General features: G+C 45.6%; 2 protein-coding genes across 2 annotated transcripts in view; one reads left to right on the top strand and one right to left on the bottom strand.

The window, feature by feature from the left end:
• LOC126544291 (juvenile hormone acid O-methyltransferase-like) overlaps positions 1-20,020 on the bottom strand; it is a 177,196-nt gene that overhangs the window by 12,922 nt on the left and 144,254 nt on the right. The window lies entirely within an intron of this gene.
• Positions 1-20,020, top strand: part of LOC126544288 (synaptotagmin-5-like) — a 45,561-nt gene that overhangs the window by 15,793 nt on the left and 9,748 nt on the right. Inside the window, exons 3-6 of the mRNA XM_050191548.3 lie at positions 3,800-3,973; positions 14,008-14,216; positions 16,808-16,927; positions 19,607-19,724. Of these exons, the coding sequence (XP_050047505.1) occupies positions 3,800-3,973; positions 14,008-14,216; positions 16,808-16,927; positions 19,607-19,724 (621 nt within the window). The remainder of the gene's footprint in view (positions 1-3,799; positions 3,974-14,007; positions 14,217-16,807; positions 16,928-19,606; positions 19,725-20,020) is intronic.

Raw genomic sequence — 20,020 nt, 5'->3', positions numbered from 1 at the left:
CTCGCCATTGCGTCGTCGTCAAACAGTCCCTGCCTTTCATACGTTCTCATACCGTGGTCGTCATGCCGCTGTGGTCGCGATGTTGCCGCCATTGCAGCTCGTCATCTGACTCGTCATGTTTGTGTCGTCACGCCTTCTACGCCGACTCGGTGGTTCAAATTGTCTAATAGCTTCGACCAATAATTATGTGCTCGTGGTGGGGATAGCATCGTGGTCGCTCCAGTGTCATCATTCGAGCTTCGTCATGTGACTCTTGTTATGCCGTCGTCGTCACGCTTTACACGCCGACTCTGTTGCCCAAGTTGCCTAATATCTTTGACAACTATGTATGTGCTCCTGGTCGGGATGCCGTCGTCGTCGTTTTGTCGCCGTTATTAGAGCTTCGTCATATGACTGCCGTGATGCCATTGTCCTCACGCCTTCTACGCCGACTCAAAAGCCCAAGTTGTCTAATATTTTTGGCCACCAGTTATGTGCTTGGGGTCCTGATGCAGTCGTGGCCATGGCATCGTCATCGTTCAACCTTTGTGATCGGAATCTCGTCATGGCGTCGTCGTCATGCCGTTGTCGTCACGCGGTCGTCGCGTATTAGTTGTCAAACCGTCGTCGTAAGGCCGTCGAGGTCGTTCTATAGTCGTTACTCCAGTTTCGTCATTTGACTTTCGCCATGCCGTAGTTGTCACGCCATTGTCGTCATAGAGTCTTCGTGATACATTCCTCGTCATGCCATCGTCATCTTCGTATTGTCGTCACATCTTTGTCATGCATCGTCATACGCGCGTCGTCATGAATTCGTTGCCGTGCCATCATCATGATGCCGGCATGGTAATTCCATCATCGTGATTCTAACTTCGTCATCCGACTATCTTCATGCAGTCATCTGACGCCATCGTCGCCACACAGTCGTCGTCATACTATTGTCGTCATGCCATTGTCGCTATCGTTTGCTATCGTTTCGCCATCGGAATCACTTCAGGAACGTCGTCCTATTGTCACCATGCCGCCGTCATCAAACCGCTTTCGTCGTTTCATCGACGTCATTCGTTCTTCATTTTATTGTAATCATGCTATCGTCACTCGATCGGAATTATGCCAGCGTTGTCATGCAATCCTCGTGATTGCGTCGTCGTCAAACAGTCGCTGTCTTGATGCCGTTGAAGTCGGGCCAGCGTCATCAATCTAGCTTCGTAATCCGGTTGTCCACATACAGTCATCGTCAGGCTGTCGCCGTTATATACTATTGTCATCAGTTCATAATCGTCATCTCATTGTCGTCATGCCGTCGTTGTCATGTCACCTTTGCCGTTCAATCGACGTCGTTCATTCATCGTGCTCCCGTTGTCGTCACTGCGTCGTCGTACAGTCGTCGTCATGCAGTCGTGCTTGTGGATCACCTCGGCAACCTAGCGAGTGTCCTAGCAAATGGAACGATACCGGAGACAGTGTATGTCGGATGTAGCAGAAGCAATGAAAGTCTCGGATATACCGCTACAGATATTAAATTACAGTTACTTTAGCAATAGAGTGTGTCTCTACATTAATTGAATGCTAATCGCATTACCGTCGACAGTCGTCGTGAGATGGGTTCCGCCGGAATATTTAGCTCCACTTCTGAGATACGTGCTGTTTCTCGACGGCGTACGTTTACTCTTCTGGAGGTGAGCACCCGGGAAAATTTATGAGGCGATGGAGTTCGATACGTAAAACAACCAGGTAGTTTTCTTTCTCCTTAGAGTACAGGATAGGGCTAATGTGTGATCTAGGTATTTATAATTACATTACATGAACAGGAGAACGACTCGGACATCTAACATGGCGGGTGAAGGGCCACTGTTGGAAAATACTAAGCCGAGTAAGATCGATAGATCATTCTTCTAGGAGTCTATCGTTATTTCCTTTGGGCCAATATACCACTTGTGTAGAAAATTGCCGCCGAAGGTACCGCTGTTGCTTTTCAATTGGAACCACTCGCACCGAAATGGAAGAATTGACCTAATCTCCATGTGGCCTCGCTCTGTGAATCTGCCAGTGCTGACGTCACATGAGAGGTACCATAGTTCACAATAGGTCGCGCCACTCCGATTTTTTATATTTGTCGTCTTCTCGCTCAAATATATGCTATATTGCAGAAGCCTAATATTTTAATCTCTCTAGCTGGTCACTGACCAAGGTCAAAACAAAATGACGTTTCGGGATCCGTAGCGATCCCTTGTTCACAGTGCATAGCTCGATCTAATATTCTTCTTTAGTGTCCCTTTATATTCGAACTAACGATCACTGTGACGTGTATTCCGTACGCAGTTTTAGAAACGGAAAAGCAGTTGACTGCAGCGGCAAGTAATAACAGCCTGTTTCAAGCGCACATATAAGCATCTTAAGGTGACGTGCCAGATTGGGTGCAAAAGTACGTCACTATTACTCACGCTCTCGTTGGTAAACGGCTCACATGCTAACATAAGGTGCTCATGCCGTCGGTCGTTACAAAAGCACCAAGGAGAATACTAAATTAGTTTAAACTCACAAAACGCTCTTTCAGAGCTCTATCTCAACTTTTACTGGTAGAGGACGATTGAATACTTGTGCAGCAATTCCCGTTAAATTTGAAAAAAAAAAAGAAAATAGACAGTTTTGACGTCAGTTGTAGCACTGATCGATAAGTTTCGACAGCGCTGAAGCGCCCGGGTTGGAGGAGGTCGGACCCTCCGGAACTCCTCCTCTGGACCCGCCACCTGTACGAATCATTGTACTGCACTTGTACTTCGTTGGCTGTAGCGTGGTGTTGGGGTTGTGCATGCTTTGTTAAAGTTTACAAAGCTCTAAACTTGGCGTAGTTCTATCACAACCAGTGACCTTGTTCTCGAAATGTAAATGTCGTTGCCCTTCGTGAAGTAAATGACGTGCTGTGTGGATGGGCGAAGAATCAGGCGTTTCTGTCGAAGGGTTGCACAAAAGGTAAATTAAAACCTCCTAAGCAGCTGACTAAGAGGGTCTACATTTTGTTGGCTAAATAAATAAACATATGAAGAATATATATATATATATATATATATATATATATATATATATATATATATATATATATATTATACTGTACTATATTCATATATGATAAATATATAAATAAGTATAAATAAATAAATTGCCGAAGCTCTTTGCTTTGGCCATTCGAAGTAGAATCTAGACAGCTATTCGCTTTGTTAGAGGAATGATGTGCGCATGAAGGCTTATATTTGTTTCAGTTGGATTATTCAATTACCACTTATTATTTGATTGCGTAATTATGTAGATAATAGAGCCGTTATCCAGCCGGTCTCTAGGGGTAGCATAGATGGCTATGCAGATTCACCAAGTTATCACATTTGTGCGGTCTCAATTGGCGCTAGCGCCAGCGTGGAAGGCGACTGCAGCCCTTCTCTCCCGCAGTTGTCACAGGGGGAAAGGGCAGCGTGAGAACAAAAAGAAAAGACTCTCCTTTCAGAGCGCTGCAAAACAGTATCGAAACCTTGAGGCGCCCAAAATCTCTAGCGCGACAGCACGTATACGTCTCAAAGAGCTAGAGTAGTTTGCGTTGGGCTGCAAATGCGCTCGGCGCAACTCTGTTAGGCGACAGCACCCGCCCTTTGCGTCGGATCCTCGGTACCGGCGGGGAGTCTGACCACCGTGAAAGATGGGCGAACGAGCCAAAGAGAGCATTTCGCCCCAATGTACCAATGTGGTTCGCAGGCGTGCCGAAAGTGCGTTTGTTACTGCGCCGGGAGCCACGGCGGCATTCCCTGACGGCGCCGTGCCCACCTTGCAGGCGGCATCCAGCCGGACCTGTACCGCAAGAAGGAGGCGGTGTTCTTCCAGTCTCGCGACGTCTCGTCCCACTCCGCTTCAGCCACCTTGGCCGCCCCGACAAACGCCGGAAGGCTCCACTTCCGGCTCAAGTACGACTTCGACAAGTCCGACCTCGTCGTGCACGTCATCGAAGGTGAGCTCCTGGGCTGAACGAACGTTGGAGAGTTTCAAGAGGTTTACGCCTGCTCATTTCTGCGGGTAGATCGAGGTAGAAAGTGCCTCGGCTACTGAGAGAAAGTGCTCTCACGAGGAAAGAAAAAGGCTTACTCACGAGAAAGTGCTCGCGCTGCGCAACCAATTCAAATGAAATATAACCTTAAAGTTAGTGAAGACTTCTTGGTGCTCACCTGCGTTACTCGCAAATAGCTAACTTGCTTCGGTACCAGTAAACCCGGTTCCCTCAACTATAAGCTCGGCTGAAATAAGTTGCTCATAAACAACAAATGCTATATTTATGATGCGTCTACCGATAGCGTCAGTGTAACACAGCAGATTGCACCCATTTCGCTATGTACCGCTGTGACCGAACTGTTGATCGAGGAGGCGGTGTCTTTCTCGCTATTTCTTAAGATATCCCATTCTTTCATATAGAGAATGAAATGAACTTGAATCAGCCTGGGCTTGCCTAACTCTCAGTAGCACAAAAATAATCCTCGGCGTTTCCCCCCTTCACCATCATTCTTAGCCGGCGATTTGAGTTTGCCTAATCTAACTTGGAATGCACATCCACCAAGCTCAAAGCCCTTTAATGCGATTACCTATCTATCTATCTATCTATCTATCTATCTATCTATCTATCTATCTATCTATCTATCTATCTATCTATCTATCTATCTATCTATCTATCTATCTATCTATCTATCTATCTATCTATCTATCTATCTATCTATCTATCTATCTATCTATCTATCTATCTATCTATCTATCTATCTATCTATCTATCTATCTATCTATCTATCTATCTATCTATCTATCTATCTATCTATCTATCTATCTATCTATCTATCTATCTATCTATCTATCTATCTATCTATCTATCTATCTATCTATCTATCTATCTATCTATCTATCTATCTATCTATCTATCTATCTATCTATCTATCTATCTATCTATCTATCTATCTATCTATCTATCTATCTATCTATCTATCTACCTACCTACCTACCTATCTATCTATCTATCTATCTATCTATCTATCTATCTATCTATCTATCTATCTATCTATCTATCTATCTATCTATCTATCTATCTATCTATCTATCTATCTATCTATCTATCTATCTATCTCCTTACATCGACCCCATGGCCCAAGCTGTCCACTACATTGGGCCACTGACGTCGTGATGCCTTCCATCTTCATCATTACAGCTTCGTGGTCTGAGTCGTCATGCCGTTGTCATGGCTTCTACGCTGGCCTAGTGGCCGAAGTTCTCTAATAGCTTGGGCCACTATGTGTGCACCCGTGGTAGTGAGGCCGTAGTGGTTGCTGCATCGTCGTCATTCCAACTTTGTCATCCGACTCTCATCATACTGTTATCGTCAAGCCGTCGTTTTTACAAAGTCGTAATGCATTTGTTGTCACACCTCGATCGTAATGCCGTCGTTACTCGTTCCATCGCCTTCACTTCAGCTTCGTCATTTGACTCGCGTCATGCCGTCGTCACCACGCCATCCTTGTCATACAGGCTTCGTGACACAATCGTCATCACGCCATTGTCGTCATACACTGTCTGTCTGTCTGTCTGTCTGTCTGTCTGTCTGATTGATTGATTGATTGAGTGATTGATTGATTGATTCAAAACGCGCGCATTGGGCAAAAAATGCTAATTGCATTAACTATCTCCACTTCCGGACGAAAGTCTGACTCCACCCCTACACCTCTGTGTCTTTTACGCTATTCGTGCGGCTGTTCCACCAAACCTTTATGAAATCGCATTCTCAAAGAAAGGCAAACAACAAGCCTATAACAGTTTTCCTGAGTACTTCGGACACATCATGGAACACTGCGTTTAGAAACCTCGGGAGCAGGTGTTTCAATGTGGAATTCCAGTGGATTTTGTCTGACGCTAAAATTGAAGGCAACGGGAAGCTGATGCTTTTGTGAGCGAAGCCCTTTCATATGCCTTAATGGAGAGCCATATTTTATGTTCGTGATGGACTGGTGTAAGCGCCGCCAGTGGTGTGAAAAGTTTTCCGGAACTTTGTGGGATAAGTTTACAAATGAATAAAAAAAGAACAGCGAAGAAGCCTGACAGCGCAAGTAGATGTCGAGCTGTCTAATTGACGGGTGAAGCGGCAGACGGGCATTTTAGAACAGCCCGCTCCCGTTCGACGCTTCCCCAGGAAATAATTTTGGGTCATTAGCTCCTAATGATTTTGTGCAGCTGCCGCCCCCATGGCAGCAAACTAAAAAAAGAAAAAGAAGCCATGCACAGACATTGACGCCTAAAGAAAAGCGCTGATTGGACAAGCGAAAGACAAAAAAAAAGAAGAAAAAGAAGTAGATTGCCTATGGAACGAAGCTAATGACCTGCCAGCACGGGAACGAAACGAGGCGATGATGACCGTCCTTTCTCGCCGGTGAGGAATATATAACGTCGTTCTTCCTGCTGAAGGTTGAAGTGAGCACCCGGAAGACTTAATGAGCTGCCTATTCATGACTGCTTCATCGAGTTCAGTGAATCGAGGTTTGAGCGAGGGGAGCACGCAATGGCGGCATGCTGCCCCGTAGTTCAATTCGTACCTTTGCATGCCCGCCTATAAATAAGAATAGCACGACAGCTGTTACCGCATGTTGCCATTTAACGCACTTGCGCCATCGCTGTTGGCTCCATCTTGCTCCTGGTCCCGCTTGGCGTCACCGTCTAGTTTGAGTACAAGAGAGAGAGAGAGAGATAAGGAAAGAAGGAAAGGCAGGGAGGTTAACCAGACTGAGTCCAGTTTGCTACCCTACACGTGGGGAGGGGAATGGGGAGTGAAAAAGAGAGAGAGAGAACATAGGTGTAGGATGACTGTAGTCGGGCACTCAAGTCTGTTGCCCTCAGGTAGTGAAAAAGCGCTCGAACTGCTTTCTGGGCTAATGAACTGTGAGGCCAGGCTCCCAAGAAGATCTTCTCTTCCGTGAATGGCCTGTCATCCAATAGCTGTTACGTTATTGTATAGGCTCTCTGGTATGAGCGAGAGATGTAAGAGGCATGCGCGAAAGAGGAAATGTTTCGTGAAGTTCACGTATCCGCTATGTCCTGTGGAAATATCATTAGAAAAGACCCAGAAGAAATTGCATCAAACGTAGGGCCATGTAGAAAGCAAGTTGTCGCACGATAGCCCTGCGGCCATAGTTTGTCGGGCGTTGGCCCACTTCTGGTGAACAAAAACGATCGCGCTGTCTAGGACTCAGTTTTCATAAGCTCAGGCCGCACAGGCCGCACTTGCAAGCTCTACGGCCTCATTGCGCTGATTTACAAAAGCTGAACGTCTGGTGTTTGTACAGCAATTTGGCATTGGTGCATGAAATAAAAATGCCACAGACTCGGCGGCCCGAAGTCTATAATTGTGCTAAGTAGCTGCACTGCAGTTTAGACCTTCACATGACGTCGTAACCACATTCACACAAGTGAAAAAAGGCTTAGCTCAGGTATGATAAGAATTTAGGTTCGTCTGAAGCAAGCTGCCGAGGCGGGCTCGTTGGTTACTATTGATTTTGAACTTGTAACGCAGTGCGTACGAAGAGGGGCAAAACTGAAAAGGAAAAAAATTGACGACGTGGCACAACACAGCGCTGTGTCGTTGTGTTTTCGACATTTAGTCTCTTTTTGTTTGCACTCGTTCAAAGAGAATTGGTTTTCACTTGGCCGACCGTGCGCGTTGTGGTATGGGTTATTGGTGACAGTTGAATTCGTAGTTCTCCATTTCATCAAATGCACGAGGAAAGAACGACTCCCATAAAGATGCCAGCCGCGAGTCGTCTATGGGCTCTGGACTGTTGGCCATGCAGGTTGAGGATCGCGTTGCAATCACTAAGCTCTCTCTCTCTGTCTCTCTGTTTCTCTCTCTCTCTCTCTCTCTCTCTATATATATATATATATATATATATATATATATATATATTCATTTACATGTACCTTACAGGCCTTCGAGAAGGCATAGTGTAAGGGGGAAGTACGGTAACATATTGGTATGGCATCGGGAAAAAATAAACATCAGTATAATGAAAGGAGTATGCACACAACATGGAAAATTAATACATTAGCAAATACAATATGTAGAACAATGACAATAAATGGTAAACAATAACATATTAGCATAATACCATTGTAAACGTTTTTGCATGTTATACAGTAGTAAGTATTGTAAAAAAATTGGGACCACTGAAATTCTTTTATAACTTGTAGAAAAAATGCAGGAAAATTAGAAAAGGCATGACGTGTTTAGACGGTTGAAACGGCATATTTATCGGTTAGCAGATTGCGAAATGCAGTGTGTTTAGATTGGCAAGCGATGTTATCTGGTAGAGCGCTCCATAAACGGACGCACGGGGCAAAGCTGAAAAATTTAAAGCGTGTGTGTTGCCATAAATTCGGGTGTAGCTGAACTGATTTTTCAGTCTTGACGTCGAGGATGCTTTTTTCAGGTTTGACAAGGTTAGGCCAACTGTGTTAACGAATCTATGAAATAATAATAGAAGGGCAATATCACGGCGAGCTGTTAGTGGTTGCAACGAAAGATCGATTTTTATTTGGGTTACACTTGACTGGTTACTATAATTTTTTGAAATGAAACGGCTCGCCCTATTCTGGATGCTCTCCACGAGTTCGATGAGGTAATTTTGATGAGGAGACCATATACAAGAGGCGTACTCAATTTGTGGCCGTACAATAGTTACGTAAGCTAGTTTTCGTAGTGATGAAGGCGCACTTCTAATGATCCTAATGATCTGTAGGCGTTAGCTGAAATGGAGGTGATGTGTTTAGTCCATGAAAGATTGTGCGTAAGGAGCACTCCTAAGTACTTATATTCTGTGGTGTGGTCAACTATGTTAGAATCCAAATGATAGGAAAAGTGAGAGTTAACAGTTTTTCGAGAAAAGGAAACTACTTTGTACTTCGACACGTTTAGGAACATTAGCCACGTAGCACACCAATCACTGATATGTGCAAGATCATTTTGGAGTGCCGCGTGGTCAGAGGGACAGTTAATCGAACTGTATACAATGCAGTCGTCAGCAAATAATCGTACAGAAGATGATATATTGTTCGGCAAGACCAAGTACACTGCCTTGAGGTACACCAGAGGTTACGCCAGAGAGGCCAGAGGAAAATGCTTCGCACGTTTTGTTCAACAGTGCAAACTTTCAAATAATAATAAAAAAAAAATTCACCAACGGTTGTGATACACCCCAATGCGAAATTTTCATCGCAGCTCTATACGTGTTTTCATATCGCAATATATTGGCTGGCGCGGACAGTTCGTCTCGTGCGGCACAATGAAAACGGGGCGAAATGTGACGCTAGTGCCTCGCTAAGCGGAAGACAGTGAGAGGCAGCACTTGGGTGACGCGTGGGCACGATTCACAGCAGCTGCCGCAGACATACCGCCACTCAGGCAGCGCTTTGTTTCCATATATGGTGTCGGTAGGCGCCCTCGCCGCATGCCATCGGTAAACAGACGTCGGCGCGCTACTCTGGCACCATCTCGTAATGGTCGTCGCCGCATAACCCCTCTATAGCGCGGCACTACAATTTTCTTCTCACGCTTTCGCCATGCCCTCCTCCTCCGCTTTCCCCCTCGCGCTATCTTCTCTATCGCCGTCTTTCCTTCCCCGCTGCTCTCCGCGTTCGCTCTTTCACCCTTCTCTGTGCTCGTTCGCCTGGTCACGCCACGCGAAACGACAATTCCTGCACATGCAAATCAAGTCTTTAAGATGGATAAACTAAAATTGATAACCGCATGTACAAGTAAATACAAAGACAGGTGGTCGTTAATTTCGACGTCATTTTTTTTCTGCGAAAGCGGGCGCCTTGGGCGCCATTCGCTGTGAACTTCGAGTTAATAGATATAGTCTAATCAATTACTCTTAGCAGTGCCGTGCTGTGGTGAGCTATTTAATTTGCTGTTGTTTTCCTTGCAAGAAAGAAAGCGTAAACAAGGTGTCGTTACTGAAGAAGACAAGGTCGATGTACAGCGTGGTTCAAATGATTCGGTGATAAAATGTTTAGTATATCTTTATATTCTGTCTCGTTGTGTCTCTTGTTCGTCTTCATTATTCGCTCATGTCGTATCTCATTCCTATAGCATTTGACGCGCAACTAAGTCGACCTTGTGTTGATTAATGTGGCGAATCGGGCGTGTTGGTACATAGGGTATAGGCTGGGGATGGTTGGTAATACATAGTTACACTAGAAGCATAGCGCGGGAAGGACGAACGACAAAGACTAGACAGGACAAGCACTTGTCCTGTCTAGTCTTTTCCCGCTCTATGCTTCTAGTGTAATTATGTGTGGGTACATATTTCAAAAGGCAGCTGCGCAAAAAAGAAAGGCACGGACGGAGGCAGGACGAAAAGGGCGAGCGCTGAACTTGCAACAACATGATTGTGAATGGTTCGCGAAATATAAGTGCTGTCCGAGCCAGGAGTAATCATTCGCGCATGCATAAATATGTTAGCTCTTTGTCTGCAAGTATCTTGTCTTCTGTAGCGTCGACACATGGTCGACCCTTTCTTTTTTTTTTTTGACCACGAAGCCAGGTGGACCACGCCGAAGATAGTGCAGTCTGTGGTGCGATGTGGGTAATTTTCGAATATATTGAGGTCAATTAAGCCCTGGCCGATAATTTTACCTACTCTGCGACTTATCCTCGTTTCTTGTGGGCACCGCTGAAGCTGCTTTCCAGACAACATTGCCTCGCGTGAGCCCCTGCTTAGACCAAACGAGCGCACTGCATTTCCCAAAAGTGCGCCGTACGGCGGCTTTGCCTCAAAAGGTCTTAGCCTACGGCGATGCACCCTTTACAGGGGTATAGTGCAAAATGCAATGTAGTTAATTTTCGACTACTTTGGCGCTAATTCGCTCGTGCCCTTACTTTTACGTACTCAGCAACTAATTCTCGGTTATTTTCTTACGGAGACCTAAATTTTGATTCTTCTTGTGATTCGCTACAGCGCTCTAAGGCGCGAAAGGGCCGCTTTTTTCTGCATGTGGTTACAAGAAACCCAGATCCCAGATAGGCCAAACCCCTGTGGTCAGCTAAGAAGACCTTATATTAAAGAAAAGTTTGTATGGTTTAGAGTTGTCCAAAGCAGTCGGTGTCATTTGGTAAACCGTAAGCTCTCAGTAGGGTTAACACACACGCGCACTGGCATGTGTCTTGACTTTGTATGTTTTGTCTGAAATTTCTGTGATACGAACTAGGAAATATCTCATTAGGCTTTGGTGGCGCAAGTTTACGCACTTCAGTCAGTTGATTCACAGTGTTGTACGTTAATTTTCGCCATTTCGGGTCAATAGTGATAGAATGCAACCACGGACATAAAGCTGTGGGTACAGTGAAACCCTTGCTAGCCCATGGTGGCTACAATCACATAAATGTGCTGGTTATTTCTACACGCGACGACTTCACTGGGTGCACTACGATGCTTGGCGAGAGTTATGACCTGTCGCGTTGTTTGAGTGATGGCGATAGAATACTCTTTTTCTTCTTTGTAATGCCTGCTGCTAGTAAGTAACTTGTGCGCGAAAATCAAGTCAGTGATTTATTTGTAATGAGAAAAATGTAAACATGGCCTTACTGATTGCAAAAGAAATCCATACTTAATTACTCTCTCATTACACTAAGGTACTAAATATGGTGGGCAAGATAGGGAATGACATGCCGGTGTTAATTAGTCAAATCTATCTGTTCACTCATGAACATCCTCACTACGCATTTATCAGTCAGTTGACCGCTTTTTCAGATGTATGGATGCACTTCGATACTGTGCAGCTTTGTTGTTGCAGGTTCAATTGGCATTACCAACCGCACATATATGTGATTTTTTTAGCAATGCTAAACCGTTGTGCTTGGGTCATCTTCAACCACCCATATCTATATGTTCTTATGTGCTCGTGTTCAGAGTCGTCTGCCCTTACCGGCCATGCGGGTTGTATGCTTTGGAGAAAAGATGCGTTTATTTAAGAGGTCTGCGAATACTGAAGCATTCAATGTCGAATCCTATATTGAATTTACGAATAATAAAACTCGCGAATCGAACATCTAGTATACGATTTCTCAAATATTCGGTACCTACAGTGAATGACGTGGCCGTGTTCGGTGCTTGATGCGCGCAGCTTTCCTACGACGCGCGATATCTCTCGGTACAAATTTCGACCAGGTGGAACGGGACGATCGAAATGAGTAATGGTAGGCTAACGGAGGCAACGAGAAAAGCACGGAAGCAATGCAAGATTGGTCTGATTGATTAGCCACCGGAAGGGCACACTGTTCGTACCGGATACGCCCAGGTCAGATATCCCGCACGCAGATTCCGCTCTCATGCGGGCACACAGGTGAACTCTGCACGCGTGGTAGCGGCAGTTGCTGGTTGGTCGACCTCGGACCCGAACGCCGCTTCAACGGCCGTTAGTCTAATCCGTACGCGTGGCCGCGCGACCGATCACTGATGAGCCACCCGTACAAGCATTACTGACAAGCTTTCAGTGACGTTTTGCAGCCCGTTATCACATGAGCTGGTGGCGAATCTTCGTCATGGTAATACCGTTGGCCACACTCTCTAGCCCGTTAAGCCTAACTGGAGACGCGTCGTCCGAGGTCGGCTACTAAAATTACGGTTTCACACTCAATCAACTCAGATCTATTCACAGCGCACGCACGAACCTCACAAAGCCGGCAAACTGCCTCACCAACGAAATCGAGTGCACGGGATGACAATTGGTTACGGCCGCCATCTTTGCGAAATACCGTACGGTGACCCCTCTTTCACAACGTTGTTCGTAGGAGCACAACGGTCTCTTACTCGTAGCTTCAGGCGACCCGTTATAAGACTAGCTTTGGATTTATATGCAGGGCTCGAAAGTGTTATATGAGAGCCCACTGATCGCTGACTGCAGGCACATTTACAAAGCTGGGAAACGGACGCGATTGTGAAGAAGAAAAAAAAGGGGGTGGGGCCGTCGCGCGAGCTTGCCGTGGGCCTCCCGATTTGAGACTCTTTACCATCGGTACCAACTGCGGTGGACGTGTGCCGCACAGATGACCACGTGGAGCGGTATACCGAGCGACGTGATGCGCATTGACCGCTTTTGTCTGTTGCGCATGTTAGCCTTAACGAAGTGACAATAACTCACTGAAAGCACCTGCCATAAGGACGGAAAACCTCTCGTGTTTTTTTGGAAGAATGCGGGAAAAGAAAACTTTCTGTGAATTGGAGATAAAATATTTTCCCCTACCCTGTGTCCTTAGGCTCAGTACGGCCCAGTATAGAACAGAAAACCACGATGTTATTTAGTACAACTTCACTATGTCCACAGCTTCAGAGGAAAAAAAAAGCACTTTTATGCTATTTGACCGATATTCTATAGATGAAAAATACTTTCCAGACGTTCGTGTACGAACTGAATTGTTATCAATGCTCACCTACTAACTCGGCTTTTTCTTCTCGATTCGATTGGATATTCGATTCACAATATAGTATTTGATATTTGTACACTCTTAATTTAAACGCATACCGAGTGCACCCTAAGCACCTAGGTAGCGTGTGTCACAGGCATGCCATGATACTGATACACATGGTACTGGAAAGTGGCGTGAATATATGAGCAGTGGATAGACTTCAGAAAAAAAAGAACAATTAGAACTCTACGTGCGGACAAAAATAAAACGAAGACAGACCCCACCCCCTCCTTCGATCCCTCCTCCAAGATCTGTGCACTGGTAAGACCGACTGCGCAAAGACCTCTGTGCAGCCATTTGCTGTGAGGAAAGAATGACACAGTCTCAGTGGGGCATGCGAGACAGCGAGGATAATTCAACTGCTCTGTGGTTACAGCAAGCGTGTTGACCCACACGACAAGCTAGTTTTCTGTTTCGAGTATCTAACGCCTGTGCCTTTGGTGCGCCGCTTCTGAAGATGCGTTAGACAGTGGACTACAGTGGCGCGCTCTTGTTTGCAGCCATGGAACTGGGCGGGCCCCGGATGGACCAGCGGGGAGGCGGCGGGGGCTTCGGCGAGCCGTGCGTGCGGGTGGCCCTGCTGCCCGAGGTGGACAGCAAGCAGCGGCAGGCGCTCATGCGGCGCCGTTCCACGGACCCGCTCTTCGACGAGACCTTCAAGTTCCCCGTCTCGTTCGACGACGTGCCCGCCAGGACGCTGCTCTTCCAGGTGCGGCCAGTCTTAACCAACACGTAATGAGAGCTAAACGCCCCATGTGAATCACTGGTTACTGCTTTGCGTCGCTGTGCAAGGGGGGGGGGGGGGGGTATCGTTATACGGCTGCGGTGGCCGCAGTACGAGAGAAATGCACGAAGTTTCTTCTATCGGCGTTTCGGAACGCGTCAGAATTCTTGGTGATCCCAATTGATGCGGGATACTCTAGTCACGAGCCTCTTATAGGGAACGTGTTGCTTATCCCTTAATTAGGGATCACACCGATACAACAGCTTAAGAAAATTTTTCTTTACGAAACAATTGTATTGTAAGGTTGTATTCAGCAGCACCATTTCTGGCTTTCGATGCTATGGGCCAAGATATGTTTCCTTCTACATTTGAACGCTTTAAGATATAGCAGTGGTCTTGTACGGGACAAGGATATATGAATGAAGGAACCAAAAAAAAAAGAAATGAATTGAGTCAACAAAGGTACTGCGTTTCAGCAAAGTCCTCGAGGTCATTATACACAGCAAGAGAGGGACTCCTAAGTTTATAGCGTTCGATTATGCTGATACAAACACCTGAATGGTTTTCCGAGGATACATTTAAGGCATCGCCTTGGCGCTACACAGGTTCTTTATATTTGAATTAGTTCCCTTTTCTTTATTTTTTGCAGTCCCGTCCTTAAGCATCATTATATCGTTAAACGTGGATTAAGATTGTAGGTTATGTTGTTAAGACATAACTTTTCAAGCTTAAGTCCTCCCTGAGCGCAGGATTCTTTAACAATGCCACGTCCACGAAGGCTGCTGAAATAGCAGGGGGCGCTGTTTGCCTGCCTTCTATTACGCTTTCAAGTTTGCATCGGAAGCCATTTTAAAGTCCAGAAGAGAATGCTGCCGCCAGAAAAGAGATTTCGAAAATTAACGAAATAGGGGGCTTGAATCCATACAAGCGCACAAACAATGTACAAAGTACAATCTATGTCATCTTAGGGAATGTCGATCATCGAGATATTTAGCTCGTGCTAACAAAACACTAAGAATAAATGGTTGAAAGAATTATTTATTTGAATCTAGATGAAAATGCAAGAATATATTTTGTGGCCGGCTTTTGCACAAACCATTTGACCATTAAAGAGTGATAGTGTGAAGTGAACTCGCATTGTAGCAGCAAAGCGGTTCTCATAAAACGCGCGACAGTCATTTGGATAAAAAAAAGCGCACGAGCAAAACAAAGGGGTCCAAGTTCTTGCGATTGTACTGAACACACTGAAAGCACCAAAAGGCGAACTTAATAAGCCACTCACAAGACCAGACATACGTCTGTCTAACGTGAAGTACATTGTCAACGTTGAAATAATTCAATAACTTAATAGTTTTCATTTAAAACATATAATCAAGACAGGAATATTCTGTAGTCAGCGAGCGTTCCATGGCAACAAAATACGAGTTCACGTCAAGCATAATTAACAATCGAACTTATAGTGCAACTTCCTGTACGTGCACTTAAGTTCAGCAGCTAAATAACAAAAAATCACGCAGAAACTCTTCTGGGAGTTGTTTAAGTATGCGTAAGCATTGTGCTTGTTTATCTCCACGCAGCACGGTGTCATTATCAGTGTTATGAAACTTGATCCAGCCAGTATAAGCCCTTATTAACCATTATCGGTCATTATCAACCTTACCGGACTCGATCCGAACCTTACCGGACTCGATCCAAGCCTTATGAACCCTTATCGGTTAGTATCAATCTTATCTCAATCGATAGGATCATTATCAAGCCTTATGTGTCCTTATCAACCTTATCGGACATGATGTGACCCTTATAAACTCTTATCGGACCTTATCAGCGTTGTAGGATTTGATCCAACCCTTATCAAGCCTTATCGGTACTTATGAACCCTATTAGAATTGCTCCGACCAAAAGCCGTTATCGCTCTTTAGCACCTTATCCATCTGCATAGAACCATTATCAAGCGTGACGAGGCCCATATAACCCCTCGTCATTCCTTATCATCCTGATGAGCTCATTGGGTGCCTACTGCATTCTCTGTGTTGCACGAAGTGAAGCGCATGAGCCCTCAGAGATTGGTGGCTTTTCGGTCTGTGAAGGAAGACCCCAACGGAAGGCGCTTCCCGCGACCACCGAAACGAATCGGTGATGTGGCGCGTTCGGCCCTCAATTTTCGCAAAATTGGAAATTTTCTGATGTCTACAATGCTCCAAGTCGGCTCTACTTGTGGTCCTAGGGATAACCTTTTTTTCAGAATCACCAAATTTTCAACAAAGCCTTCACAGAAACTTTTCGGTGACATTTCTTTTACCGCCGGCACAACACATTCATATGGTTCAGATATATTATTCATCTATTGCAGGGTGTTTAACTCAGCTGGTAAGATACTCGGCTTCTAAGCGTGGGTCGTAGGTTCGAAACTAACAATTGCCAACGTTTTTGCTTTCGAATTTATTTTATTTTATACATTTCATTTATTCATGGCGATTCATCTTACGCGAGAGACGGATGGACGGGTATAACTCTTCGCGTATGCATACAAATGCTTACGCATTTAAAAAGTGATCGAAACTGTTTTGGGGTCGCAGGTGTTCGACTACGACCGATACTCGAGAAACGACGTGACGGGAGAAGTTCGAGTACCCCTGGCTGACGTCGACGTCACGACCGAGACCGAGGTGTGGTGCGACATCGAGAAGACCGAAAAGGTGGGCCCAACCCATTGGGACGATGTTGCGCTATGATAGAAACGAATACATTCCGCGTACCTGCATCGCCGTTCCCGCAAGCAGTCTGAAGCTGTGGCTCACGCTCACTGTTAGAAACAATCCTGTATAAGCACGGCGCACGTGATCCGTAGAATATTAGACCATAACGTCCCACAGCAAGCTGGCGAAATTTGAGCGCATTCGGTGCGATAGAAAATTCGTGTTCACATTTTCCATTGTAATAGCAGTTATATGAGCACTCCGGGTGATTTTTCGCCGTCGCCGGGTTGTTCCGTAATGATTACTACAAGATCGATAAGAATACATCCCGCCACAGGTGCCGTATGTCCTGGTTCCGAAAGAAAGGGCGGGAAAGCGAGCCGAGAAGGTTGGTGGCTTGGTGCGTGCCGTCTTCCCCCGCACCCAATGTTGGATGAAGCGCGCGCTTAGGGGGAGGGAGGAGGGGGAGGGGGTTAAGGCTGGTGAGCGCGCGCCTCCTCCTCTGGCTCGGCCTTGGTTGGAGCATGGCTGCCTGCTCGGCTGAGCCCACACGCGAATCACGCGCCGTATAGTTGCACGCGCCCTTCTTGATTGCTGCCAGCTTTTGGTCGATAGCAACCGTGTGTGGGGAATCTGCTATATATTACGAAATAAAGCATCCAAAAAAGAGTGAGGAGTAGGATTTTGTCGAAAAGGGAAGCGTTTGAGGGAAAGGTGAGCTGTCGAGCTCTACGCACCACGCACGAGTGCAATACTTGGCCCAGATGCACACAGCAGCGTAAACTATCTGCGGACTGTATTGTTCCAAGCCCGAGGGGTGGTTCAGCACGAGATCCCTTAAAATCTCACGCCCTACAATGCACACTCCTACTCACCATCGCAGGTGCTCAACTCGTTCGGAATACACCTTGCTGTGGATCGAGTCCAGTCGCCTGACTCGTCCTATCTTATTCTCGTGACCGGTCTTTAGCGATATAGTATATTAACTAGCCTATTAGCACGTTCTGTTGCGATATTACATGTTCCCTTAGAACTATGTGTCCTGTTAAATTAAAACGAACACGTAAGGAAATGAGTCTTTCGCAGTAGATATTCAGTTTTTACAGTACAGACAAAGAGTGTGGGCAACTTGAAGAATCCGATGAAGGAGAAAATTTCAGAGGTATCGCTGGCAACCTCTGAAATTTTCTCCTTCATTGGATTCACTGGTCCTCAGGGCTTCACGAAGCTCACTGAATGTACAAGTTATGACTCCGAGATACAACCGTGATTAGCGCATCATTTTCTTTAAGTTAATGCCCGTGCATTAGATAACGGTTTTTGACAGCTAGTAGCCGTGGGAACTGCGTTTCTCTGAATCTATCGCATGTTTTCCAATCGGAAGCACGCGAAAGTTCTTTGTTTTTTTCTTACTCGTTCGAACCTAAATTGACCATTTCAGGATACATCCAACCGGTTCCAACCGTTCATATTTTCACTCCAGAGTTGAACCTGAACAGAGCCGAAAAGTTTGACCCAGAACCGAACCCGAAAAGATTTGGGTTCGACAACGTGAATTCTTATCGCACCTAGGCTTTATAAGGATCATCGCGATGATGATGCCGACGACAAAAATTGGCGTTGGGAGTCATAAAATTAGAAATAATAATAATAATAATCTCATCAAATCAGCTTCGACTATTTTTATTGCCGCCTGTCGGAACAAACTCACAGCGTGCAAAGCGATACATCAAAAGCACTGTTTGTATGTTTGTGCCATGTAGTTGTACTCAAGCTAAAACTTTTCGTCACTGTGAGAGGCTTTCGTCTAGAAGTGGGTATAAATTAGGCTGATGATGGTGATGATTGAAATAATCACGTCAGTTTTTCAAAAAGTAAAGCCACGCAATACACAACGTTCACACAACAGACCACCATATTACTGTGCTTCATGATGCCTTCTTCCACTTCGTCGAGGCTCGCACCACTAATTTATCAGTTTAAAGCAAGTTACAGGAGGCGCAAATAAAGCATAACACTGGCGTTACCTCGTTTTCCCTTCAACGTTCAAACTACAACAGCAGTTGTAGCGTGAACACTGAGAATGCGTGCATTTATGCAGTGGAAAAGCGTATATTGCTCAAACCGGGTGATTATTGAGTTTCAGATTAACTGAGTACAACTACAACGCACAAATTTACAAACGGTGCTATTTGGTTCATCATTTAATTTACAATAACTGCTAGACGAAGGCCTCTCACAGTGTGACCCCCACTTACCCAGTACTGTGTCAACTGTCTCTATCTTGTGCCTCAAATTTCATAATTTCGTCACGCCACCCAATCTTAGGCCTTCCTAGATATTGCTTCACTTCCCTAGGCTACAGTTAACTTGTTAATGTAACAGACTGCCGGTTATCTGTTCCACGCATGTTTGTTTTCACTTGACTGCTGCAACTTGTTTGTGTGGTGCTGTTTGGTGTTTATATGCGAAACTACTTCGGATGAAGAGCTGTTGGGGCAAGCGACTGTGGTCTATTTTCTTTATTTTCATATTTTAGGTCCTGCGTCCGCACTGCCGTTATGACAATTATTAAACGCTAACTGGCCCGTCTGACGATTCTGCTGTCACAGTCCTTGCTGGTTTTCGGCGAGTAGGCCTGCGAGTATATCACCGTAAACGAATGTCCTGTTGACGCAGGCGAAGCGCGACTGGCCAGAGCTACTGCTGTCTCTAAGCTACCTGCCTTCAGCGGGAAGACTCACAGTGGTGGTGCTCAAGGCAGCAAACCTGGTGCCCGACTCCAAGGACAAACCTGGTGGGTGCCCATCTAATTGGTTATAACAGGGGCGCAAACAGCAAGCTCACAGCATAACACGGCGACCATTAGGGAAGTCCTCGAAAGGTCACATGTCAAGTAAACTTTAAACAATTAGTGCCCCATGTGACTGGCCGAACCACACTTTCCGGCGTTCCGGTTACCTGTTTTATGAGGCTCTCAAGCCTTGCCCGGAGTATAAGCAACCGGAGGAACTGCGATAGTGAATTTTTAAAACGTTATTGTTTGTGTTATTTTTATGCAAACATGAGTGCTCACCCTCTGTCTAGCTTAAC

The sequence above is a fragment of the Dermacentor andersoni genome, chromosome 10 (assembly GCF_023375885.2).
Source record: "Dermacentor andersoni chromosome 10, qqDerAnde1_hic_scaffold, whole genome shotgun sequence".
NCBI classification, from domain to species: Eukaryota; Metazoa; Arthropoda; class Arachnida; order Ixodida; family Ixodidae; genus Dermacentor; species Dermacentor andersoni.
This window is presented reverse-complemented; position numbering and strand designations above follow the sequence as displayed.